The 27,915-nt window shown below is 41.6% G+C and overlaps 2 protein-coding genes across 2 annotated transcripts; both read right to left on the bottom strand.

Moving 5' to 3' along the window:
- Positions 1 to 2,226: 2,226 nt before the first annotated feature.
- Positions 2,227 to 15,880, bottom strand: LOC145460302 (uncharacterized). The gene is made up of 5 exons (XM_081445061.1): positions 15,548 to 15,880; positions 11,992 to 12,231; positions 9,679 to 10,122; positions 8,030 to 8,194; positions 2,227 to 4,689 (listed from the first exon to the last, which is right to left on the bottom strand). The coding sequence occupies exons 3-5, from the start codon at positions 10,079 to 10,081 to the stop codon at positions 3,836 to 3,838; spliced, it is 1,422 nt and encodes a 473-aa protein (XP_081301187.1). The 5' UTR covers positions 10,082 to 10,122; positions 11,992 to 12,231; positions 15,548 to 15,880; the 3' UTR covers positions 2,227 to 3,835.
- On the bottom strand, positions 15,568 to 27,915 carry LOC145502123 (choline transporter-like protein 1). Its single transcript, XM_081481402.1, has 5 exons — positions 27,707 to 27,915; positions 19,292 to 21,322; positions 17,604 to 17,908; positions 16,205 to 16,812; positions 15,568 to 15,713 (listed from the first exon to the last, which is right to left on the bottom strand). The coding sequence occupies exons 2-5, from the start codon at positions 21,302 to 21,304 to the stop codon at positions 15,568 to 15,570; spliced, it is 3,072 nt and encodes a 1,023-aa protein (XP_081337528.1). The 5' UTR covers positions 21,305 to 21,322; positions 27,707 to 27,915.

Genomic DNA, 27,915 nt, shown 5'->3' with positions numbered 1-27,915 from the left:
TCTTATCATGAAGAGGTCGGGAATGCTCGTCGTCTCAGGTACAAATCAAGGATTCTGGTCTCACTTAGAGTGTTGATGACGAAAAGTCACCATTTTTAGCTCTCAAAGTATCCTTTAAGGTGCACTCGAAGAAATAATGAAAGAAACACTCTCATTATTTCCTGGTTTTAGGCTTGATTTCCGCTCGTCTCTGGTATTACATGAGTCGGGTCTACAATTGTGCCCGGGATCCTTTCTTGAACAGTGGCTAGTAATCGAGCTTATTCCGTTTTAAGGACGGTGCCTACTTTTGTTAGTGCGCACACGTTATGCGCATCACGCAAGGCACGGTTTAAGCGCCACGGGCGCGCTGGGTTGACATGACGCAATCAACTACGCTACCAAGTACACGACTAACTTGAAGGCAAAATTTTCCTACTGGGGACCAAATCAAGTTTGATGAACCTGTACTTAAACCAGGAACACCAGAACAGCAGCATATCGCTAACCACTAACTGTTAACGCCTTCCAGCTGAAAAACTAGCTGTTATCTGTCGAAAATTATACTGAAATCTAACTGTAAACATGTGCCTGCAGATGGCGTAGTGCGCGTGCAAAACAAGTGCGAGATGCGCAAATGTTTCACTTACTGGGGATGTGACAGGAAAAAATGTAACGAGCGCCGTGAAAAGTTCCAAAAAGGATCAATAACTTTAAAAAGCGCGTGGTTACCCCTATATTTTATGTTAGGAAATGGAAGTGGCAAGCCTATTCAGCACGTGGTTAGTTTCTGGTTGTGAGCAAAAGATATTTAGACTGTATTTCAGGTGAAACAGAGGAAGGCTGTCAGAGACGCTAAAAGCGCTGTTGCAACGATTTTGTCATTGAAAACAAACCAAAATGGTTTTTATGTTACCATTTACCATGTAGTTTTCAGATCTTTATAAATGTGTTTGCTTCTCTGTATGTAGAGGCGAATTCTAAAGAAGCTGTGAAGAAATACCCTCTCCTTCTGTTTTCAGAAAAATGTTGATGTCAGCATTTTTCTTGAGATTCAAGGCTAATTATCTCGAAAAAATGCGTGGCTACCCCCATTTTTCTTCGTGGATTCCAATAGCCCTCGCAAAGATCTACTTTTACCGCAAGGTCCTAACCTGGCGCAAAAACCTTTGTATTTAGTAGGCACCGTCCTTAAATGGTATCTTTTAGGGGTCTAAACTCAAGCAACGTAGACATTAGTCTCCTTTAGGAGTTAAATTCAAATTTTCCGACGAGAATCCCTGACCTTTTCATATGGCAGTCCCCCCTGGGGTTTCCAAATGTCTAACAGGAAGTGAAGGAGTGAAGGAGTGATGGAATGAAATCGTGCCACCACTACAACTTGGAGAATAATATTTTCCAAGTTAAAACTGCCGAGTAATAATCAACAGAGATATACTGGTTAGCGATTTGCGGAATAAGCCTTAGCCTAAAAACTCATTCAAACTTTTCCAAGTATAGACATGGTGATGTAAGAGGTTACTGACTCTTGTTATTTATTATAAATAATAAAAGGAGAGGGCCTCTGATTCACTTGTGAGTTAAATTGACAGGCAAATCAGTAGAAGAAGTCCACTGCATTCGCAGCTGAATACGTACATACGTACATACGCACATACCTACACACCTATGAACGAGTACGTCGTATAAATACCTAAATACGTACATACATACGTATGTTGGAGAGAGTAAAAGAAGTTGGAAGTCTCGGGGCGGGGGGTGGTGGTGGTGGGGGTGGTGGGGGGGGGGGAGACACAAACCTGGAACAAATGGGAATGTCGGCTCCGCGGTAAACCAACATACCGTAACCCCTGGCCACGACATCCACCCTAATTATATGCGCGCATTTCAGTTTTGAAAACGGGCGTAAAAAGACAAGGAGTCATCACATTCATTCCTGGACAAGGACTCTGTTAATCAAAGGGCACCCTTCAGAGGGTTTATGCATCACTGGTTTCCTCCGTAGGGGGCAAGGAACAATGACGTCTTAGTTACAGATTTTCTTTCCGTTGCTCTTTCACAGAGTACATTTCTCTAAAAAAAGGCCGCAGAGGCCGATCGAAAATTCAGTTTTAACACTTTTAGATCTGTTTTAAATCTCTTTTAAGAATAAATCGTGCACACAGATCGCTCCAACAGTTTTATCAATATAAAAAGGGGCGGATCTGACAAGGGTTGCACCCTTGATTTTAATCAAATGGCCCGATTAAAGTGAAAGGGAAAAGGAATTCTCCGGAGAGGGGATTTTAATTACCATAACGTAGAGGCTTTTGTTTCTGCGGGTTAATGCAAAACTGTTACATCAGCTTACTGCTACCTGCAGTCTTTGTCGAAAGGTTGATAAAATCTTTGGTAAATTCTAAATGCAACGTTGCTCAATCTTTGATAGAATCTTTGGTAAATTCTGAATGCAACGTCTGGATACAGCAAAATAATCCCGTTGAAAATTATACAGAGTCGTTTAATCTTGGTCTAACAGCTAGGAGAGTTCAAACACAATGTTCTTTTCTCCGGCTAAACTTCGCACATAACAAAACCTGACTTTATTCAATGCGATGAGATGTAACCTTGCTATTGGTTGGTAATGTCTTCTTAGGATGTATGATCGCTGACATTAAGTTACCGAATTTCTAACGTGATGACTTAAAAGTCAAACATTCTTGGCCCTTTTAAGATTATTAAAATTTCAATCTAGCGCTGCAAGTCTGAGACCATTTTGTTACGCACGTTTCCCCCATTTTTCGTTTTCTTTGTAACCTTTACTTCTTAACCAACAAGATGGAGGGAGGGAGAGGGTTAGGTGACTACTCCCCGCCTTTGGCGCTTTAAATAACAGTGCTCCAATTTGCTGACTTTCCCAAAATTTATCTAGGAACAATCTGATATAGGCATTTATTTTTCACTTATAAAGCCTTTGGCATAGAAAACAAAATCTTGAACACCGTTCAGTCTAGTTTTCATCCATTATTGTTTTCCTTAATTTAAGCTTCAATTGCGTAAATTGTTTTATTATGAAGTGGTAGGTATGCTCTACTGCCGACTTTATTTAGCAAATTTAAATCAGGCGTACGTGTAGAAGTGCCCATCAGTGCCAGCACGCCCCCCCAAAAAAACAAGTCTGAAAGGGCTAATTTTTTGTAATATCTCTAAAACCGGAGACGATTTGACATGCCTTAAGATTTGCCGGTTCAGTTTAGTGTAACCTCATGACTTGGTATTTCGAAACATGCGTACAGGCGATAAGAACATCCATAGAAATCTATTTAGACCGCGAGCAGTCTTTTTCGTTTCCTAGTGTGCGATGGGAAAAAACGAATGCGATCGAGCAAAAAGCGAGCGGCGACCGATAAAGCCGCGAGCCGCGAAAAGCGCGCCTCGCTCCATTCCCTCCTCATTCTTTCACTCATTTGCATACTTTCAATTTTTTCCGGCACATATTTTCGATTTCCGGCACAAAAACCGACTGCTCATAGTCTAAAATTTGTTTGAAAGAAATATTATGCGATCTAATTATCACCCAAGTGTCATCAACTGGCAGTCAACTTCAAGTTCTACTTCAGACTAGTGAACAAATCGCAGTAATATTAACTAAAAAAATTCTCTTTTCAAAGTTCTTTCTATATTCTGAGCTTTTTAATTTCTATGGCTCGGTCAGAACCATTGACAGGTATGCTAATGAGATAATAATTGTAAACTAATGTTCCTATTTTGCTGGTTTCTACTGTACCTATGTACTGCTTTGTAATCCAATAAATGATATGCATATTGCCGTCACGAGTATAAAATCGACTTTTGTCCAGAATAAACTTCTCGATAATCAGTTAAAATCGCAGTTAGACAGCGGTGTGGCTGTTAAATCGGTTTCCACAATAGTATCTAGGTCGTCGACTGCCATCTGTATATCCTCTAGAACCTTAGTGAGATTTGGGAAATTTTTCTTCGTGGCTTCCAAATTTTGCCACATCTGTTGTCGTTTCTTCTCAACGTAAGGAGGAATATAGCTGTGCAGGAAATGGGACCAACCCCTGCTCTTGAAGTAGTCTACAAGTGCTTGTGAATAATCAGTATTTTCTTTGGTACACCCAGGAAAAAGCTTAACGCTTGCGTTGCTAGCGCGGTCGATTAGTTTCTGACCTTCTTGTTTTTGCCGGCGATGAAGATTTACAAAGGAATCCTCATCATCCTTCTTGTTTGTCCAGCATGTGCTTAAAGTCAAGGATTTGGCACCAAGAAATTTTTCCAATGTGTCGAGGTTGTAAAACCCTACAGAATTCTCGTGACCGTCATTCTTAGCCAAAAGCGAAAACGTCGCACAATTTCCTGTCAAGTCATAGCATGCGCCCGCAGTCCACATGTACGCTGGGATATTTACTTTGTATTTCGTATTACAGAACCAAGTTCCTCCCCTGCAAATTTCGGGGTATGTATTTTTTGGCATTTTGTCCTTTTCCGTGTCAACATCATGCGCGTCATAGCCTAGATACATTTCTGACGGCACGGTGCCAGTAAGTAGGTAAGTACTCTTGGGGTCGCATTTTTTCCCCACAAACTGGTCCCGAATGGCGATTTCTGCTAGTCGCCAGGCTTTTTGATTGAGATCAGAAAATTGTGGCACTATATTGGTGTAAGTGAGACTCGCTGTCATTCTGTTGACATTGTTGCTGTTCATCCCTGCAAAGAGAAGATTTAGAGGTCACAATAAACATGTAGATGTATTAAGAAATGGATTGGCTGTTCAGCTTGATGCCTTTAGTGCTTTAGGTCTTTTGTTAAAATTTCCAAAGGGTGCAACAACTTTGTTGATGGCTTGACGGGGGGTGTCAACTCTACGAAGGCCTGTTTCGGAAGAAAAACAAAATTCTTCCGGGAATCTGAAGATTTTGCCCGGAATCGGGAGACTCGGGGAATATTTTCGGGAATCATAAAGTAATGTCTCAAGCATGTCTCAAAAAAGTCGGGATGATGTTCGAAATTTTCGGGAGGACTTTTGTTTACACTGACAGGTCACCACTAAATTTTCTCCAATTCTTATTGGTTTAAATTGATCACTTGACGCGATAGTACCCATCCGCGGAGAGACACTATCTACCTTTATAGTTTACCACTAAATTTTCTCCGATTCTTATTGGTTTGAATTGATCACGTGACGCAATAGTGTTCATCTGCGGAAAGACACTATCAGCCCACAGTGCTCGTCCGAGGAAAATACCCGGATGGATAGTACTCGTCCGTGAAAATGTTTCTGTAAAGCGGGCTTACAGAAAGTAAACAACTGAAATGTATTAAGGGGGTTTTGTCTGTTTTCTTTTTCAAATTTTACATTTGGCTTTAACGACCTTTCACGGCTTTCATCTAAAAGAGCTGAAAATAATTCAAAATGAATTTTGAACTGGGGCGCGGAAGAAAATTTTGTGGTGAGCAATAAAGACGATAGAGTGTTTATGTCTCGGAACTATCGGTCTGATAGTTGTCCTTTAGATATTTGATGTTCTTAAAACTAGCATATTTGTTTTAAGAACATCAAATTTCCGCGGGGCAACTATCAGCCGATAGTTCCTCGATAGAAACACTCTATTCTTTAAATAGTACTACTCAAACAGCGTTTTTTGGAGTTGTCATCCCCGGTGGCTCGGGAATTTTAAGAATCGGAGGAGGCAAAGGACTTCTAAAATTAAGACTGAAACATAAGACACATTGAGTTTCGGCTCATTGTCTTTTTCCAACGCAACCACTCTGTTGGTTTTCATTTGGTCTTCATATTGAACCTCGTTTTGCTTCTCTTTATTCAGGGTAGTTTAAGGTCCTCGCGAAACGTCGCAACAATTGCTCGCAAAATTTTAGTAGTATATTGAACAGTTTCTGGAGAAGCTCACATGCTCACAATCTTTTTTGTGGTTTCGTTTGAAATTTACTCGCTGCTTGCAAGTCCATGCAGCTCAACTGCTCGTATGCTCGCAAAAAATAATGGTATCATGGTGTCGGCTTGCTCGCAAATGCTCGCAAAGGCCATTCAATGCCCCTAAATGTATTTCTGGCATACATTTCAAAACTTTGTACTTCACAAAACTGTAATCCGTATGTGTTTGTCATCCGAGCAATCACTAATACTATATCCAACTCTTGATCTAGATGCAAGGTGTTTATATCATGGAAATGCAAGTGGATAATACAGTAAGCCCTACCTTTAATAATACGCAAAATAATGGTAGTCCCATTGAAATACGAAACTGTTTTGCTATTCAGTTAACATTATCCCTGGGCAAAAGCCGTCATTCTTAATCTGGTGCTGGCGGCCCAGATGCAAAATAATAGTATTTATTTTCTTTTTTTCTGAGTGGGCACGGTAACGAATCCTACGATCTGATTGGTTCTAAGTGCGGTCCGGATTTTTCTATCTCTGCCCACGGGCACGGTAACACAACTGATCCGAGATCATCTCAAAAAATCATCAAAAAAAAAAAAAAAAAAAAAAATCGTCTCAAAAAACGGTATAGTTGCTCAACAACCGTTGTAAATGGAAAAGAAAAATTTAGCAGTGGAATTAAAGGCCATAAAGTTCTACAAAAGGCGAGTGTTCATCCTCTGTATTGACAGAATCAAGTTCTAGTTCACGACTTTGGTTTGTTGATCGTTGTGTATGTGTGCATTCGCTCTGATTTTCATGCCATTTGAGATTAGCTGCAAGTCATTGCTTTATCACTAAAAACGCCGTGCTTCTCTTGTACTTTTTGGCAAAATAAAATACTGTTTGCCACCATTCAAGAAAATGAGATGCTTTAATAAACAATGGTGAAATTATAAATTCTCGCAGTACTATGTTGTGCTGTACACATGCGGCCACCTGACACATTTAATTGATTTCACTTTCGCCCACCGTTTGTCAAAATAAATAGTGTAGTAATCAAAGTAAAGGTTATTAATACGTTAAATACAAATATGGTCAGGTAGAAAATTTGCCATGTAAGTCCTTTTCAGTCAGAGAAGTTGACAAACTCCGAAGTCGGATTAGATCTTCGGCTGAAAGAAATTTCATGAATATGGATGATTTTATCCAGTTTTCATGCTTTGTTTTGGTGCTACATTTTTAATGCTTTTCTCTTTTTTTAGATGAAGTTTTCCACTATTATGGTTCACCGTAGCGAAGTCAATCTGTTTGGCTGTGTAAAGTGTATACAGCACTTAGCAAATGATTTTCACCAATCGAGTGAGCTGGATGCGCGCGTAAACAAAGATTTTGCAACACAATCTTTTGCTTTAAATAGATTGCCCAAACAAACTTAAGTAGGAAAAAAATGAATAAGGTATTTACCGGCCTAGGGTCATTCCGTGTAGTGAAAAACTGTGACCTCGGTCTTGAAAATGCATTTTGAAGACCTCGGTCACATTTTTTCACTCTACGGACCTCCCAGCCCGCAAATAACATATATGCAGTATTGGCTTAAACGTGGGTGGGGAGGCTGTCGTGCTGCAACTAAGAAAAAGTTTGTAACAGTTCCCTCGGAACAGTTTTGCAAAAGTTTATGGCAAATGCTTTGCAAACGGCTAAAGGTCGAGGTCTAACAAACAAAGTAAGGGGTCGGTCGAGCCATCCATTGAAGCTTTCTATATATGGTTAAAGTGAGCGTGACTTATTCACATTATAAAATGTGGGAGGAACTGCGCGCGCTATGATTGGTCAATTCCCTTTCAATGTAACTGTTTAGAAAACAGTGCTAAGAAAATACGCGCGCTGACTGGTTAGAAATCGTGATTCTATAACTCGATAGAAACGCAGAGCTAGCACGAGCTGTTGACGTAATGATGGCGCGACCGAAGAGAATTTACCCTTTGATAATCACTTGGGAATTTTAAATACACTCGAGAAGTGCAAGAAGCACTCGGCTGCGCTTCGTGCTTCTCTATGCACTTCTCTTGTGTTTTTGAAAATTCCCGCATGCTTATATAACTCGACAATGCACTCGGGCGCGATTTTATTTCTTTAATAATTCCGAACAGACTGGCTTCCACTTGCCTGAAGGATTGAGGTGACCTCGGTCAACCCTGAATGTCTTTCCTGCCCTGTAATAAGTCTTGTCTGTGCCTTGCGTGGATGCTACAGCTGAGTAAGGATACCTTGACCAGGCACACCTTGTGTCAATTCCGTACCACTGTATTCCATTATCGTTATCGTAAAGTCCTGTTGGAAAAATACGAAATATTGACACAGGAACATTAGCCATCTGTGGATATCCTAGAATCAATGCTGAACGTCTCATTTCATCTTTCAGAATTCATTTTTAAATAAGGGACCAGTCTGTATTTATGGTCTAGGGAAGGGAGGGGTGTGGGAGGATTGAACGAGTGTGGTAGGGGGTGCCCTACTTAAAATCAGCCTCACAAAAGCAGGAGGTGCTCATTTCAGGGCAAGTAAGGTGGGGGCTCAAGTATGTTGCAAAATCATAAATTCAAACATGCTGTAGTTTGGCTATTTTTGTCTGAAAATGCAGCCAATTGTGTATTAAATGCTCTCAATTTTCACAGACCTCTGAGGGAGCATGTCCCCCATACACCCTATACAAGGCGACATATAATAGATGACTGGACTGAGCTTTGAATGCTTGTTTGTGATATTGGCTGATGATGAGGGCAAAGACCGTGGCAATGGTGTGCATATGAGAACGTTACGAAAGCTCCTTAAATTTATTCTCATGTAACTTAAAGTGGCTGGTTACAGTTTCCATCATTTTCTAGCCCTTAAACTTTGAAGGGTCATAACTGCCAGTCTTTATCCAATGCTGCTACAATAATGATATCAAACTAAAACTCTAGCATTGGTCAACATATTGTCATCATTTTTGTAAGCTGAAAGGTTACCATGGCAACAGTATAACCCGTTAAAAACAGCCTTCATTATAGCTTTAAGAGCTAATAACTTAAAAGTTAATTCGGTGACCCCCATTTTTTATTATAGGGCTATGATCACCATGTTATGGTACAACGTTTTGCAAAGTTCAAAATAATTCTTTTGGAGAGGTTTAGAACCACCATGATGTTTTGAAAATTTAGGCGCCCTAGAATAGAATCTTTGGTAACTTTGCTAATAGCTGTAACATTGCATGCTGATCATAACTCGATTATAAAAAAATGGGGGTCACCGAGTTAACTATAAAGTTAAAAGCACTAAAAGCTGAAATTAAGGGTGTTTTTAATGGGTTATACTTTTGCTGTGGTAGCCTTTCAGCACACAAAAATGACGAGAACGTTTTGACCAATGATGGAGCTATACGAAGTTGTGCCAATTTTACTTTTTCAAGGAGTATTTATCCGGTGGAACATTTACTGTTTCTGCGGAAACAAGGGTTTTGTTCAAATTTGATTGTTATTGCCTTTTTTCAGCTAGTAAGCTGGAGAGAAACCTTTTAATGATGAACCAAGGCCCAGTTGTTCAAAGCGTAGATAGCTGTTAACCAGGTGGATAAAATTTGTCATTGTCAAATCACGAGTGAAAGCATTTTAGTTTATTTTCACGGAATAGCAATTTATCCACGGAACAACCGAGACTAGGCTTGTTCTTCATACCTCTAAGCTTTGAATATTGTTGAAGAAGGCAGCATGAAAAAGCCCAGGTTGAAGGAATATGGGAGGAGAAATACATGTATATCATATAGCTTATATATGTACCGTGCTCATACAAATCCTTCCAGGTGGGTCTACCATAATATCCGATGTTCGGCTTGTAGGCTGAAAAGTCTGCAGTTTTTCTAGTCGTGTCAAACTTAGTGGCGAAATATGGCAGGCCCTTCTTGTATGTCTGGCATATAAATTTTTTGGAATCGGTTTCTTCAAATCCCTCCGGAAATTTCCCGTCCAAAAAGAAATCTTTACCACATGCGGCCATGAATTCTGGTTTTGATTGATGGTCAAAGACGGTTTTTCTCTTGGTGATATCTCGTCTTTTGCGAAGACCCAGGTTATTGTGTGCGACATCACAAGACTGATCACACTCAGTGCATTTTGTCTGCAGATCGACGATATCACCAGCGCTGAGGCCATAATATGACAACATCTTCGCATCCTCCAACATAGAGCCGTGAAAGGATAGCTTTTGTCGGACTGTCGTGATATCTAGGAAAAGTAAGGAAAATCGCGCATTATCCTCTTCTTCATCATCATCATCATCATTATCATCATCATTATGGCATTATCAGAGCATTATTCTCTTACGGTGGATTTATCATGTCATTGTTGAGTACTGCGGGCAGCTCAGTAAAAGCAAACGCATAGCATTTCATTCAACATTGGTTTTCAGTTCAAAGTAGCTAAGAATTCACAAAGTTACGTTTGATCCATATTACCCCTAATTAACTTAAACATAAGTTTTCTTCCCACCGTCGACAGTGAATCCAAAATGGTTTTGAGACATCTCGAAAATTTGGATAGACAGGCTTGAAAATAAAGAAAACATGGTATGGTTACAGATGTTTCGTAAAAATAACACAAAACATGTTAGGCTTAGAATGAAATATCTATTCTCAGTGAGTGTATGTAGCTGTATACAGGGTAAATGCAGTTAGGCACTCCCGGCTCCTCTGTCTTCCATAGATCGCGGGTAACAATGCCAAGTTTGTACCATCAAAGTCTGGTAACTTTGTCAACATACTGAAGGAAAATATTAACATTTGAGTGACCCCATCCATCAAAAGCAGTGTGAGGACTCAGCGGATCATGTAGTCTTGACCGATATATTGGTTGATGTTCTGGTCGATAGTCGGTTGATAGTTGGCCAACAATTGGTCGATAGTCGGTCGAGGTGTTTGTCGAGAGATTTTAGTTCACCGATACCTCGCGCACACGTTGCCGACACTTTGTGGACACTTCGCGGATAATTCAACGCGTATCGGCCGACACTCGGTCGACAGTCGGCCAACCGGCTCGGTCGATACAAAATGCAACGCTGAACACCCTCCAGGGTTGTCGAATTACTACGTGAAGCAAGTATAAAACTAAAGCACAACCCATCTGTACAGGTCAGTCTTGGCCTATTACATAAAGTCTACTCTATTAAGAAATGGCAAACTTCTATTGCTATTTTAAACCCCTTTAGAATCAATTTTTTTGGTTATTAATGCACAAGGTTGCTTCAATATAAAACCTGATTTGTGTGCCATACGGTGACATGGACATATTACATACATGTTTACGGTTTATACAAAGTAAACACGCCTATTTAGTTATATGTAGCTGGATAGCTGTATGAAAAATAGGACTAAACGTCAAGAGCACCAAGCTCGTTTTCGACAGCAGGTTATGACATTTTACGATAAGTTGTTCAGCAAATAACATGATCAACGTTCAAGCAGTTGCCTAATGCCAGAGCTTTTTATTGTCAACCTACATAAGGTTGCAGTGCTGAACCATTACAGCACAAGTATTGTAAACTGGGAGATACTATTTTTGGAGAGTTTTCCAAAATGAAATCGTTATTCCATTATCCCACCGAAACAAAGCCATCATTCCGTTATTCAAGCCGTAAAATAACCATTATTCAATTATTCCTCTTCAACCCCCGATAGTGCACAACTGCTACTCAGTAGCTAAACTATCCCGCTTGACCGATACCTGACAAATGACTGTATTCGACCGACAGTTGACCGATATAACACCGACACTTAACCGACATACCTCCAACATACTACCCACACTCGATCGAGATGCCTCCACAACGTATCGACCAACACTCAGCCGAGAGTTGGTCGCTATATATCGTCCGACTATCGCACGACTATCGACCGAGTATCGGCCAATTCTCGGCCGACCATCGACCGACTATCGGCCGATTGCCGACCGACTATCTGCCAGCTATCGGCCGATGTATCGGTCGATTGTCGACCGACTATCAACCGATGCATCCACCGATATATCGGTCCAATCTACCTAACAAAAACATGGACTCAGCTTCTAATGCTGAATAAAATAGACATACAGCGACCTTACCAAGACTTTGCTCAATGTCTTGCTTTAATTCCAATACAGACTTCTTGTCATCAAAAGCAAACCGGTAACGGTTGTTGTCCCATGTCGAACGAACAAAGAGTTCTTGTTCAATTTCTGCCTCACCGCCTGCAATGCATTGCCATCGTTTTGTCTTGTAGCTTTCCCCGTTCTTACACGTTATTACCTTTTCTTTCTGCTCGCATTCTCGCTTCTCACATGGTTCACCCGGGCACACTTTCCCTAGGAAGAACAAGATCAAAAAAACAAGAGGGATTATCCACATAGCATAATTGCCCTACTAGCTTATCAAGAAAAAGATCAGCCTTGTACAGTCTTTTTCCTTCATTATTACAACGCCAACAGAAATAGGGAAGGCGGAATATTAAATCAAATTAAAAATGCTAGCTAGGATAACGATTGCGGGTTCCCGAAGAACAACTTATTTGTACAATATACCAAGCTAAAGAGTGTTATTGTCACCAAATATCATGTTTTCTAAGTCGGCTACAGGATCTAAGCAAAAGATCCCAACAAATATCAATTTTTCGCGTATCTTCACTCGCGCGTGACAAATTCTTCCCCGTTACTTGATTCTTACGAGCTAGCAAAAGCTTGTTTTCGGGGGGCGGGGAGTAAAATTTATTTTTCCAAAGCGTAAGTTTTGTTTGTTATCGCTTTTCAAAGGCGCGTGGTGAAGGTACTCTTCACGCTTGTCCGGATTTGTGACTCAAGCTCGCAAGCCAACACAGATACTGACAGGCCGGATTTTCTGGAAATTTAATTCTAACAAAGCGCAAGAAATAATTTCTGGTGGTCCTCCCAAGGCAGCAAGTGACGTTTTGCGTTCGTCTCAACCGCTTTTAAGAACCGCTTTTTTTGTTTACTATGACTAATTAGGACGCTATTGTCCACTTTATCGCACTCTGAAATTTGCTTCACACGCCCAACCGTTGATTGACAGCAGTGGAATCGCGAAGAGACTCGAGGTATTCCCAGAGCTAAGTCTGTTGACCAATCACGGCTGACTAGTTCTGAATATCCAAATTATTACGCCGCGCACTAATATATGAAATGGACACTGCAAGTACATGTCGCAAAAGACAATAGCATTGTGGGCGATGTTTAAACAGTGAGCTCTGGCTTAACGGACACTGCCTGGATAAGTTGTTGCCTTTACTTGTTTTAAAAGTTGTCTTTACAGATGCTTGGATGGTCCCTAGAGTGTTTATCTCGAATGCCTTCGGTTCATCATTTCCCTGGGCGTCTGATGTAAGATTTTATAGTAACTATCCCTTCCGTTTTGTGCATTTAAGTAAAGAAAAGTTTGTCAAATTGTCCATCTACTTCAGCATTAATTACTGCCGCAGCATTAGCAAGGCAGCACACATTTTCTGGGAAGAATTTGAGATATTTGGATCGCGTTCCTTTCGACCAAAAATTCCGGTGTGAATTACCGAAATATTTGTATGGCGAACGGAACGGTATTTTCCATCAGGCCGGACCAATCTCGTTCTATTCCCGCATAGGCACATTTCCCGCCAAGATTTACTCGACAAAATTTTGAAGGATAATGACAAAGTGGCTGTCTTATTAAAGTGCAGTAAGCAATAAAAGGCTCGAACTGTGGCAGATCGTTTTGCATCCAGTGTATTGTCGATTGGCCGCCATCTTGTAGCTTTTCACGACTAGAGGAACTGGGGCCGATTCATACCGGGTAGAAATGCCAAATGGAACAGGAAATTTCCGGAATCTCCAAATCTCCGAAAAAAAGGACAACCTCGAGAGGTTGACCAGAATTTCGAAACGACTTTCCGGAAACTTTCTGTTTTATTCGATTTTGAACCGGAATTTCCGGAAATTTTGGTCGAATGGAACGCGCCCTTGGTTCCTTCCTTCCATGGTCGAATGTCTGGGATATCCAAGAAGAAGCCAATCAGCGAGCACTTTCTTCAAGGAGTAAATGTTATCCAATCAGCGGCTCGCTTTTATATGTGTAATGGCGTCTATCACGCTTGCCCCGCTGAATTTTCAAGACGATATCTCCCTGCGATATTTCTCTCCTTTTTGGAATTCAAAACGGGAGAAAACAACCCTAAAGGACATTCGATCGAACAAAAGGAGGACATCAACGTCGCAAAGGCGATGAACGGCAGTTTTGCGTTTGGGAGTCCCTTATTCTCAGAATACAGCAAGCTTATAAATCAACTTGAAATCGATTTTTTCAACTTAGGAAATCACCACAGTTTGTTTAATAACAATCGTTTGCCTGATTATTTGAGACTATACTTTCGTTTGTCTTTGCGTGTTATGGCTTTGATGTTATCGTCCGTTAAAAATATGCAAGCGTGTGTTGCCACACGCGCACTTAGGCAATTTCAGTTGCTTGCTTCTTGCTTCTTGCTTGCTTCGTTAATAAATTTTTTCAATCTTTTTAGTTTTAGCTTGTCTTTGTTATTCAGTTCACTCTTTAGAAGCATCGTTGTGTAAAATCTTAAAAAAAATTTCATAATCAGGTTAAAATATAATATACTAGATTACGAGTTTCTAATCAACAATGATTTAGATAAACATATACAGGCAAAAACTAACGATAGACAAATCCGACGTTTCGGCGACATCTTGGCGCCATTGTCAAGGGAAACTAATTAAATATGCGATTTCAAGAGTAACTAAGAGTTCAGAGTTTCTAATTTGCATAAGTTAGACAAAGACTTTAGCGCGAACTGAGTCTGATTGTACATTAAAACACTACTCGGGTTGTCATACCCTTTAAAGACCAGGAGTCTGCTGATATCGTGAAGACACAGTTGAAAGATCTCAGTGTGAAGCTGCAGACTAGTGTTCAACCGGTGTTTACGAGCCGCAAGATTGCTCAGGAGTTCCCGACAAGCGAACCTAAGCCTCAGCTCATTGATCAACAATGCTTTGTGTATAACTTCAAGTGTGACCAGTGCGATGCTGGTTATGTCGGTTACACCCGTGGCCATCTGTTCGTACGCGTTGATGGACATAGAAGCAAGACCTCGTCAGTACGCAATCACTATGATAATAGACACGCAGGCAGGATTCCGGATGACCTTCGCAATTGTTTTAGCGTGTTGAAAAAATGCCACAACAAGTTTGATTGTCTCATTAATGAGATGTTACTCATTAAACAATTACGACCGTGTTTAAATGTACAATCAGACTCAGTTCGCGCTAAAGTCTTTGTCTAACTTATGCAAATTAGAAACTCTGAACTCTTAGTTACTCTTGAAATCGCATATTTAATTAGTTTCCCTTGACAATGGCGCCAAGATGTCGCCGAAACGTCGGATTTGTCTATCGTTAGTTTTTGCCTGTAGAAGTACGAGTTTCATACTTTGATTGACATGCATGGGAATTTTGATTTTCAACATTGTCTTATGGCTTACCGGTATACTTCATATGCAACTTTTGGCCCTAGTTCACCTGTTTACATTCCCATATTATTTATGTGTTACCGGCAGCACTTTACTTCTCATTGAAAACTTCTAGTATGTACTTCTAGTGCAAACCTCTATCAGTGTGCACCTACCTCCATCTCTTGGTTTGGGACTATTGCAGTATCGGAACCGTGTACTCTGCGTTCCTGCGTCCTGCCAAGCCGACCATTGAGTCCATTGCCCATCGACTGATTTTGGTTTCTTGCATTCCTCGGGGGGTGTAGGCTTCAGTGTTGGCAGATTTGGACTCGGTTTGGTCTGTTCGGGATTGTTAGGGTTAGATGGAGATGGATCCAGGGATGGAAGAACTATCAAAGGAGGAACTAAAACTACTGGAACAAGTAGAAAGACAAGAATAGAAATAGCAATTTTGGGACGTCCACCACCACCACTGTCGCCGCCGCCGCCGCCGCCACCGCCGCCGCCGCCGCCGCCACCGCCGCCGCCGCCGCCGCCACCGCCGCCGCCGCCGCCGCCACCGCCACCGCCGCCGCCGCCACCGCCGCCGCCGCCGCCGCCACCGCCGCCGCCGCCGCCGCCACCGCCGCCGCCGCCGCCGCCACCGCCGCCGCCGCCGCCGCCGCCGCCGCCACCGCCGCCGCCGCCGCCGCCACCGCCGCCGCCGCCGCCGCCACCGCCGCCGCCGCCGCCGCCACCGCCACCGCCGCCGCCGCCACCGCCGCCGCCGCCACCGCCGCCGCCGCCGCCGCCACCGCCGCCGCCGCCACCGCCGCCGCCGCCGCCGCCACCGCCGCCATCGCCGCCGCCGGCGCCGCCACCGCCACCGCCACCGCCACCGATACCGATACCGCCACCACCACTGCCACCACCACCGCCACCACCACCGCCACCGCTACCGCCACCGCCACCGCCACTGCCACTCCCTCCGCCACCACCACCACCACTACTACCACTTCCACCTCCACCGCCACCACAACTACCACCCTTATCGCTACTGCCACAGTTCGTAACCCAAAAGGAAATGACAAGACCACTAATAATTATTTGCTGGATGACTATGATGCATATCCACCACATGGGAGGCCATTTTTGGCCAACCGGAGGAGGTGGTGACTCTGTAGAAACCTCGGGTGGAAGCTTGGTCGTAGTCTGATCATACGTCGATGAATTCGTTCCGAGAGTTGTTGTAACCGCTGGTGTAGTAGTGTTAAATGCAGTCGAAGGTAATGATACTATTGTGACAGCAGTAGCACGAGTAGATGTCGGTGTAGAAGCTGGTGTCGTCATTGGAGACACACTCGTAGGAGAAAGCGTTCCCAGGGGACAGTCCATTTCGTCCGAGGAGTCTGAACAATCCAAATGACCGTCACATTGCTTTGAGGTATTAAAACATTCCCTGAGATAAAGGAGTTCAGTTGCACGTATTAGGGCTTGGGATGCTTGCATTATGGTTCCTAACATTTCCTTTCCTCTGAGACGAACTTGGTCCTCTGCATCAATTACTTTAAGATTTACTACTGCCGTGCATTTTAATCGTACGCACTAACAAAGATATATGTCATAACTTTAGTCAAAATACCTTTTTTTTATTCTGTGACATTTTTAATCGTATTAAGCATAAATAGGGAATAAGAAGCAGCTTAAAAGCCTATGCGTAAACAACCAACAATTCAGCCAAAAGAGAAATTTGCGAGAAATCAAGGAATTTGAGTCGTCCAATAATAAAATGTATTGCTTACTAAACAACCGTCTGTTAGATTAATTATCTGAAGGAAACCATGCAGTCAGGGGCAATCTTAAGGTATTGTTTCTCGCAAGTACGCCGAATGGGATTATAGCCTAGCACAGCTTTTAGGCCTTAAAATTGTGTCATAAGGGAAGCCATGAAGTGGAAACTAGCTTAAGAATGAGATGCGTCGTCTAAACAAACTCTCACTCAGGTTAATTATGTCAAAACAATAATTTAGTGGGAAACTGGGAGTCCTTTATTATACAGCTATGGTCCGGATAGCATTGGTATTCATGATCACTACAACTGTAGAAATTTAGAACTTTAAAAAGCGTCGCATTCATGTAAATTAGTATATATTGTTTGCAAATGTTACGTGCTTCACCTTATATTGATGTATAGCTGCACCTGAAGATTTTCTTTGTTGTAACTAGATTTCTCAGTGATCACCTTCTTACCTGGACATGTGACACACAAAATAAGAGGATTGATTGCAAGGAGCAGTTTCATTCAGGTCGCATTTTTTCCCAGTATAACCCTGAGCGCAGTCACAGAAAGCCAGGCCATCCCTCTGTCTGCATTCTCCGTGAACACAGAATCCCGGTGAGCAGGGAGTAGAGTCGGTGCCTGTACACAGTGATTGATCCCAAGCTTCATAGTACAGAACGAAAACGAGGCCAAACAGCAGGACCAACAAGATGAGAGCACATAACACCGAGATACACCATTTAGAACAGTCTATGTTAAGTCTTCGTTTGCTGGCCTGTTTCATAAAGAACACAGTGATTAGAATCTTATAACACCTTCTGTCAGCTGCAAAACGGTAAAGTTGTATTAAGCCAAATATCCGAAATTGATCTGCGGCGGCTTGAGTAAGTAACGGCTCCTTTTTTTTCCCTTCACAGAGTTCATGCTTCGCGATTTGAACACAGGATTAGGAAAAACTTTACTCTGGTCCATAACTTACGTTACGGACCTCGTAATCGGTTAATAAGAAGTTTCCCATACTCATGGTAGACCCATGCATTGCTTTCTTCAAGGTCATCACGGCTAGTTTCATGGTCTGGGAGCGCGTATTTAGGTACGACACGTACGCCGCACGGCGTCGCTCAAACATTTGCACGGCGGCCATGCTCCAGAAATAGTTTGATTTTGGCATTTGCATTTTGAAACTGGACTTTCCTGTTTTGCAGTTCAGAGCTGCAGTCTTGGCCAGGACTAGTTGAGACAACAAATACCATGCAAATTTCGCGAATGTTTTCACATAACAACATTGACAAAATTGAAAGGGGGAAGGGGGTTTGAAGAAATGAGCTTCGGCACCTTAAATTTGGTTGGTGTCTCAACAATTCTGTCCACGATTATGACAAAAAAAGTTATTTAGTGACCAATATCACATGCAGTCCTGGGTTCAGGTTTAGAGCTCATCGAGGTCTAAATTGAGTTGTCGGGTTTTAAGTCCCCACTTCAATATGCGTCCTCTTCTCTGTCATCGGAGCCAATTTTTATTTTATCATTACTATGTTCTCGCTGGGAAAAAAAAATGGAAATGTCAGTTTCGTCAGGAGAACTTTATTTCAAACTTTATTTGAACATGCAAAATCGTTATCGCAAGCCAATTGCCTTCCCAACTAAGACGGTGAGCTAATGAGACGTACCGAATGTTAAAATTTACATCTTACTATGGAGGTTATGTTTGGCTTCGATTTTCACTTTCTCAGTTCCTTATCTTTTTGCAATTTGTTAATTTTTTCTACCCATTCTTATTTTCCTATTTTTCCATGAGTATTCTCACAAAATGATCACGAACCAGCAAAAAATGTTTTAAGCCTTTTAGGGTTGGCTAAAACTGCACATTACATTTTAATAGGGGGAAGAGGGTGAGGCAGATATCCTCGTCAAAAGGAGGAACGTTAACAAAATACTGAAGATCATACTCTTCTATTCTTCTCGGTGTGTAATTAAAAAAAATTAATATAATCGTCATAATGAACGTAAATGACAAGCAGCATAGTCAACACATAACTGAAACACATTCAACGTCACTAAAATAATTAATGTAATCAATGTAATTGTCATAAATGTCACAACTCAAATAATTAAAATATTAAATTCATATAATTGGAAATTAACTTAATCAGCACACCTTATTTTTTGATATTGCTTTCCTTATTATTTGCATTTCGCCTCTTTTCCCTTTCTCAGCCTGTTTCATGAATTCCTCTTTGTTTGCCTCCTCGTTCATCTGATTACTCAAGCTCTTCTCGAAACAGTAACATACGACAAACGTATCCACGCCAATTTTGAACACATAGAAGAAAACATAGGCAATAACGTAAGCGATAACACTGCCTATCATCACCGGAACAATTATCTCAGATATGTGGTCGCAGCGGAACAATCGCAGAAAGTAATACCCAGCCACAAAGCTGAGAATGGCGACAACCAGCTTTGCAAGAAAAAGAAAGAAAGTGCCGATAGAGCTGATCACGATAAAGTGTGTTGGATTATGTCGTAAGATGCTGAATACGTTCTTTGTTGCACTGCAGAAAGAGTCGCCTTGTGCAGCAATCTGGATATAGACGTTACGGTTGATAAACTTTAAGAACTTCTCCAAGCACCAAATGCAGCATCGGAAACACTTGCTGATGAACTCAGCGGCCAAAGAATGGTGTGCGTTCCGTTGTGCCTCTCTCGTGATGAGCTTGATAATGTACCTAAAGAGCCTTGCAATTGCTAGGATCAACGATCCAAACGCTAAAGATCCCAGATGGTAACGGATCATACGCCAGAATGATTTCAATAGTGGAAGCGATAGCATTGCTTCTTCATCGACCGCATAGTAATCGGCAAAGGCTCCAGCTAAGGTCATTTCTAACGCAGCAAGGAGAAACTGTACACCCCAGAAAAGCCCAATGACATAGTAAACCCATATGTATGTTGTGTAGGACGGCTGGGTGTAGACTGCGGTACCGAAAGCGGTAGCGACTGGTTTTGAAGCAGTGTAGATATACACTGAAATAATAAGCCAAGTACTCACCAAACCAAGGATACAAACCAAAGATAACGGTGGCACCACAAGCATGGACGGTATAGTGACCATGGCAACTCCTACTTCCTTGAAGAATGCTACCATCAGGGCGATGGACTTACGCAGGAATAAAATCATGCAAACAATAATAGAAGCAACACAAGTTGTAATAATTGCTATAGTCAGTAACCTGTTTTCACTGCCTTCGTAAGATGGAAGTCCAAGCTCGACGGAGATGTCAATAGTGTTGGTCCGTTCGATATAGTACACGTACCACATCCAACAGGTGAAAAAAATAGATGCGCATAGCATTACTAGGCCAATGACATAGGTTGTTATCTGAGCTAACAATCCCAAGCACAACATCATAAAAAAACTGAGTACAAACGCCAGAAGGCAAATTATCACCAGATGTTTCCAACTGTTGTGTACATCAGAGATCAGTTTCCTTGAAAATCCAAAAATTTCTGTGTCAATCCTCTTCAGAATATCACCCACAACCTTGAGTTTCTTAGTAGCGGCACCAAGCAGCGGGATACATCGGTTAAGTATAGGCGTAGTTGGTAGAACAAAGGGCGGACAGGGTCCCAGTAGCGTGTCTTGTTCCGTATTCGCAGTGATTACCGTGTTGTAGGTGCAAACGCTGGCTCCTGTTTCTTCCTTGTACTTTTTGAATTGCTCGGTTGTGAGCATGAAGTGATCCGGACAGCGTTTAACACAGATCATGAGTGCTGATCTATCCTCATTGATCTGAAGATCATCCTTAGTCAAGGATGACTTAAAATCTTCCCGCACTTTAGGGCTCACTTTATCAAACAAGGGATTTACAATTAATTTTCCCAGTTTTGTCTTTGTCAGGTCAAAATACAAGAGGTACGGCCGGTCGCTCATGTCCTTGCCTGACAGGGTCACGTTAGGAATGTTGGGGTTTTCCTTTCTCCCGCACACGTTTCCATACGAGTCAAAACCGTGGTACAAGCGAAGTGGGTCTCCCCGTTGAAGAGCTATAATTGCTATGGTAACCATTCCAGCCCAGAAAAGAAGGAATATCAGACAGCATGGGATGTCCCGACACGAACGCCTCTTATTCACAGTCAAACTACGTTCTCGCGCATTTATCTCCTCCATAATAATCAACGCTCTTTCCTGTTAAAAGAAAGAGAATGTCTCATTATTTTGTTTTACCTATCTATGGGGAGCTCGCCAATATACCACAATCAATAGTACTGTGACTCATCTTTACCCATGCAGCCTAAAACTTAGGTAAAATAAAATCTAAGTATCTTGTCTTTGATGTGCAGAGAACACCCAGGAGGTTACCCAGTTTTTACCATAAAAGCTTTCTATGGAACGTCAAGCATGGCAAATGGTTGAAGCAACAATAAATAGGTTTTTCAACTAATACTTAGTCGACATTTTGACAGTCTATATAATATATGAGTTGAAATTTCTGTATACATCTGGCGGATGAGCCAGAAATATATGGGTCGAGTCTCATATATATATATAGGTTGTCACGCACAAATATATAGGTTTAAATAATCTTTTGCTCTCTGGGTAGGATTTCACCAAATCAAATCACACACTCACGTACTTCACGTAGTTGTGTCTTACATTGCTTTTATAGTTTCTGCAGACGATGGTCGATGGGTACTGTAAATCTTGGCGCCTTAGGGATTTTTGATAGAATTCCATCTATCACTGCTCAAGCTTTTCGAAAAGCAAAAAATGGAACGTGTGTGGAACGTAATCACCCTCTTATTGAAAGCTAGGAGAAAACTGCCTCGTCCGCCGTGTAGAACAGCGAATCTGCCGACAACTGAACAGCACCATTTTGAATTCAATACTCCCTGTGTTGCGAGAATTCTTAGGAAGATTACTACAATAAAATTTCGGCTGGTAACCAAAAATTTTCGTTGCTGTGAGCTAGAAAACCTCGGACAGTTAGGGTACCTGACAAAGCGCTGGGAGAACCCTGGGAAAGGGGCCAGCTTTACTGAATGAGGGTGCCTTGAGTTGTCGAACTGTTTTGAGGTGTCTGGGATGCCATCAGCAAGCACTTTGAACTTAATTTCGGAACATGAGTTTAGACGAAGTCGCAGGTAGTGTTGTGAGGAGAACACGTGACAGACGAGGTTGTTTTCGACATGCTTCAACGTGCAACTTCCGCGTCACGGAGTTTGGCAGCCTTCGATGAATATGTTCCTCGACGGAGAACTCAGCATCGAGGGGGACATTGGGGGATTCTGAACACCGCAATACTGCAAAAAAATTCGGCAAATACAGCAATACCGCAAAAAAATTCCCTAAATACCGCAATACCTCAATACCGACTGGAAACGCGATGTTATACCAAAACCACTACCCTGTATGTTAACGTTTAGAGCAAACAAAACGGAAATAACAGTTAGGAATTTGTTAATGACCGTTAGGACAGGTAATTTTCCATTTAGATAGAATAAGTAACATCCATTGGCGTGGTTGTTTAATAATTAACAAAAACTAACAAACCCTTTTACGATTGCGACACGAGGAATTGCACTTTACCGTTACCATGAGTCGGGAATGTCCAATCAGAAACTGGAAAAGGCTCGGAAAACGTTGGAGGACTAGGAGGATAATTTGTAATACCGTCCAAAACACTAAAAAACCGCAACCCGCAGGATCGGATAATACCGCAATGCCGCATTTCGAAATTAAAATTACAGAAATACCGCAAGAAAAATTGTCCAATACCGCAATATCGCAAATCCCAATGCCCCCTCAGCATCGCTTAGCTTTCGAGACTTTGAATATTGGGCTAAACCGCAGAATACCTGGCCACTTAATATTCGTCTTCAAATGCTGCCTCAGCAGTCCCACGGTAATCTTAATTACCATACTTTAGAAGCTCGCATCCCGGGGGGTACTTCCAGAAAAATTGAGTGGGGGTGTGCGGCCCGCTTTCCAAAACCGTTACCCTATTTATGACCAAAATCTGCGATATTCCCTATCCTATTTATGACCTGACCAAAAACTCGAAACCCTATTTATGACCTAACCCTTAAATCAAAACCTTGTTTCAGACCTGCGTTATGATTGGTTCCCTAGTTCAGACCAATGTTAAGTTACCATAAACATAATTTGTGAAGGGCTTTTGTTGTTTTTATTTTCGATAATGATGAAAAAGTGGTTTCTTCTTAAAAACGTACCCATATGAAGGCTAGAGTGCAAAAACCATACCGTATTTATGACCAAAATCAGATAAAATCTATACCCTATTTATGGCCGAAACGGCTGAAACCCCATACCCTTTGGGGCCGCACATACCTATATAGCCCATATAAGGGAGTACCCCCCGGGGGGGGGGGCTCGTATTAACATTTAAATTAACATTAAATTTACACATGAACATATATCCCGTTCTTTAATCCATGAACCGAAACAGGCTCGCTAACACTGACATGAATATACACTAGTAGTAGTAAGGGAGGAAATGAATGAATTCCGGCAAACTTGTGACTACTCTTGTACCCTGGCCGGCTCGGCAACCTCGCCGGCGAGCCGGGCTAAAGTACTCAAATTTCCCAGTATTCATTTACTTCCTCCCTTACTACTTAACGTTTCCCCGCATAAATTTTCTATTTGAACATTTGCGGATACTGTTTCTAAAACAACAAAAGCATGACTGCATCAGGCGACCTTACTGATTTCACTGAACCGGCTGAATCACCTAACCTTATTGGACCGAAACCGCAAGACAAGTGTGTTAAGCGGAGGTTTTGCGATAAAAAAGGTGATAGATATATCGCAATCGACTGCAAGTCATTAAAAAAAAAAAAAAAAATCACCAAGAGTGTGGTCTTTTCATGATTATTGTTGCGAGGAGTGAGGTAAAACAACGTTAACAAACACAACAAGAAGCTATTTCTCAGAAAGAAGTGGTGTTTCGTTTCCGGAAAGGTATTCAAAGTCTGAGAAAGTCGAGAAAGGTCGGGGTTTTGATATCTTGTGCATGAGAAGTCCTAGGGTGAGGAAAATATGTGCTAATGCACCGCTTTGCACCGCACTGATCTGCTCAGTTGTCAGAGCCTGGGGTTTTTCGGCCAGGCGAGGTTTAGTACTGAACCTATTGTAAAAGAGAAAGGGCCAATTAATTTAAGTTGTGTACACATGTATCAGTTCTTACAGTCAACGCGCTTTGAAATGTATTTATTTGTGATACTTCACTTTGACTCTGCCCTAGGGAACGGGGGGGGGGGGGGGGGAAAGGGTGCTCCCTTATATCGGCTATATGGGTATGTCCAGCGTCAGAGGGACATGTTTTTTTTTGGACGTTTTTGTCAAAAGTAGAGTATCGATTTGGGTCATTTTGGTCTCAAACTGAGTATGGTTTTTGCACTCTAGTCTTGAATTAGGTATGGTTTTTAGAAGGAGCTACTTTTTTCACCATTATCGAGAAGACCAGTAACTAAAGCCATTCATAATACCTTTAACATCGTTCTAAACTAGAGAACTACGGTAGGTCTGAAACAGGGTGTTAATTTAAGGGTCAGGCCATAAATAGGTTAGAAAAATCGCAGACTTTGGTCTTAAATAGGGTAAGCGCTTTGGGAAGCGGGCCGCACAGCCCCGCCATATTTTTCAGAAATTCAAAGTATTGTGTGTGAGGCTAAATAAAGGTAAGAGGCAAAAGCATTTGACGCATAATTTTTCCATTTCTGTGCCTGGCAGTCCTTGATTTGAATGGATGCGGCAATCTACGTTTCGTTGTCAGTGACGTAGTATATTTTTCTTTTCAAAAAGGACGCCTCATGTGTGACGACAGTTATGCAATTGTTCCTCCACTTTCGCTTGAATATTATGAAGGTAAAATGCAAACCCTATCGGTGTTTTCATGGACACCAACTCTTGAAATGCTGCGGTATGTCGAAATACAAATTTTCTTATTTTTAAAAGCGCGCTCTAAGAAGTAAAGCTACTGGAATTGTGGCGGAAAATTCGAGAAATTCAACTACATCTGGAAAATGTCGACACCTACGATACGAAGAAAACCTCGTCAAAAAGCCATATTGTGCCTATTTTGCAATGTACCAACGTTAATTAAATTACAATATGATGGGTCAGGCCCGGGTCCGGCACTAGAGCCAATTTTGTTTGTTTAAGTAATAAATCTGTCAAGATTTGTCAACAAGTAGCGTAAAATAAGTGCGACCCCCAGTTTCAAAAACTTTTGCGAATTGCCAAAATTTCGCCAATCTTCAAAGAGGCCGAAATGCTGCCTCGGAGGCTTCCAAATTTTGGGAAAGCAAACAATTTTGTTATGTTATCCATTTAACTGTCATATTTTTTAAAACATGCCTGGATAAAATTACGTCGAGAAAATAACTTTGACGGCTAGTCCAGTTTGGCGCGTGCGATGACGGGACAAAATTATTTTTTACTCGGTCCATCTGACGCTTTTTACAACAGTATTTCAAAGCAAATATGAGCGGCGTTTTTATTCAAATTCTTATGACTCGTACCCTGGATCTGGTTACTGGCAGCAATTTGAAGAGATGGTTTCAGCGAGACAATCTTCTTCGATCGCCAGTGGCGCAAGCAACAACACAAACGCAAGTCGAGCAAAATCTGCTCGTCCAATCATGGGCCGAAAATCACGAGTTGCTGTAGAGAGGAGAGAAGAGCATGCAGCGTGGAGAAAAATCTGCGAAGACTTAAGTTTTCGCATGAGATCTAACGAAATTACTTGATTGAGAAAAATAGATTTTGTGACGTATACTTCGATCAGTAACGTTTTGGTTCCAAAATGTTGGTCTAATGCGACCGCTGCCAAAATTTTGAACATGCGAAATCTTTGCCAATTTTTTTCCCTCGCCAACTGAATTGGAAATGCTTTAAACAAACAAAATTGGCTCTAGTAAATTCACATTCAAATCAAGCACGGAAACAGATATCTTCGTTTCTCTAGAATACATCGTTTCAGTAAGACTTAGGAACATTTAAGTCGCCAATTATTTCTACCTGCATGACATTTTAATTTCCTTTTCTTTCCGTGTCACGAAATAAAATTTAGTTTCGAGAAGTTATTTTTGCTGAACATATTTACCTTGTAAATTGGGGGCGTTTACGCTGATAACATTCATACTCACTATGTCAATAAATCATTCTGAAACGGAGAACAGTACCATTTCTTTGTTGAACTAAACAAAACTAACTACTTCCATCGGCTCAAAATATCGCATTGGTGGACTAATCGCGTGGTGTGGCGGTGTCTCTACTTCGAAAATATATTTCTCTTCCACTATCACTATCAAGTCCAGTTCGCAGTTTTCTTATGTAAGATAATACCGAGAAACGAGAGTTTCACTGAAATGTTGCAAATGACACATTTTGTTGCGATGCACCGAGGTTTTTGCTGAAATTTTGCCGCCGTATTTACATTAACAATTACGAACTTTACTCTGATTGGATATTACAAATCCCTATGTAAACAGTTCACCCCTGAACTGAAGACAATACCGTTTCGCTTCTGAGGAAACGAAACAAAGAATACCATTGTTATAATGTCCCTGTTCCGTGAAAGTTCACTTTTGTGTGCTATTATAGCCCATTATTATTAGAACACATATATCAATAAATAAAGAAAGCCACACATCATTTGGTGTAATGTGGCGGTACACAACCTTGCGGGTGGCATGGGAAGCGACTTTGATTTGCGTGACCTTTAAAAGCCTCACTTGTCACCAGCACTACCGCATTTGAAACGGACAAGAGTAACGGCAGGTCAACTTAATCAAAATATAACAATAGCAAGTACGCTGACCTTTCAAGCCTCACTTATAACCAGCTTGAGGGAGGTCGCTAGCCGAAGACTTAGCTGCCAGCCCCAAAAGAGGCGACCACAGGTTTATTGACAAACAAAACATCCTCCACGCTGGGAGGGAGGGTGGGAATTTGCTTTACTTTTGAACAAAGCTTACTGAGTACAGCACCCCAGCGAAGGGAAGTGCTTTTACGTTGAACAATGGTTCTTTTACAGCTAGACATGACTATAAGTGTAACCTATAGAAAGGTGCCATAATGCAGATCATATTGTGATAAGACTAGACAATCTTTCGCAACACTTGGCACAATAAAGCAAACAAGGATCTCACGCGACCTCTGCGGCTGCCAGTAACATAGTTAAATACAATAACTAACTGTTTCCGAGGTTTGCATGTCACGCTCCATTAACTGCGTTTTACCGCTTGTGCCGTAAAACCTTCTAAAATGTTAGAAATAGAAAAAGCCCCGAAAGAAGAATGCCTAAAATGTGGTAAAATGTTATACAAAACGACGATTTATAAGCATGTAAAAAACGGATGTTCAAAACCGAGGAAAATCGATTGAACATTGATTATGTACATGTATATACAACTATGGGTCGTGGGCGAAGCGGGCCGATTGATCGAAGTCAAAAGAAGCCAAAAATTCACAAGGGCAAAGAAAGAGGAGAATCAATGTGGTGGGGTTGGACGAATAATGATAAATGAGATTCATTATTCTTACCAGAGGATTTTGTTGAGTCTATGAAACAGATGAATCCACAGCAGCTCGCAGAATTTCTTCTCAACAAATAAGTTGAAGGCGCTGCAACTTCTTGCTTTCAAAAGACCTTCTACAAATCTGCTACAAAAAGAAAACGGTGAATTTTTTTGCCAGATTTTTTGCCAAATGGAACAGAAATGGCAGCTTTTTGTTTGGCTGAAAAGCTCACG

The sequence above is a fragment of the Orbicella franksi genome, chromosome 11 (genome assembly GCF_964199315.1).
Source record: "Orbicella franksi chromosome 11, jaOrbFran1.1, whole genome shotgun sequence".
NCBI lineage: Eukaryota > Metazoa > Cnidaria > Anthozoa > Scleractinia > Merulinidae > Orbicella > Orbicella franksi.
The sequence above is the reverse complement of the archived record's forward strand: the minus strand, read 5'-3'. Positions and strand labels throughout refer to the sequence as shown.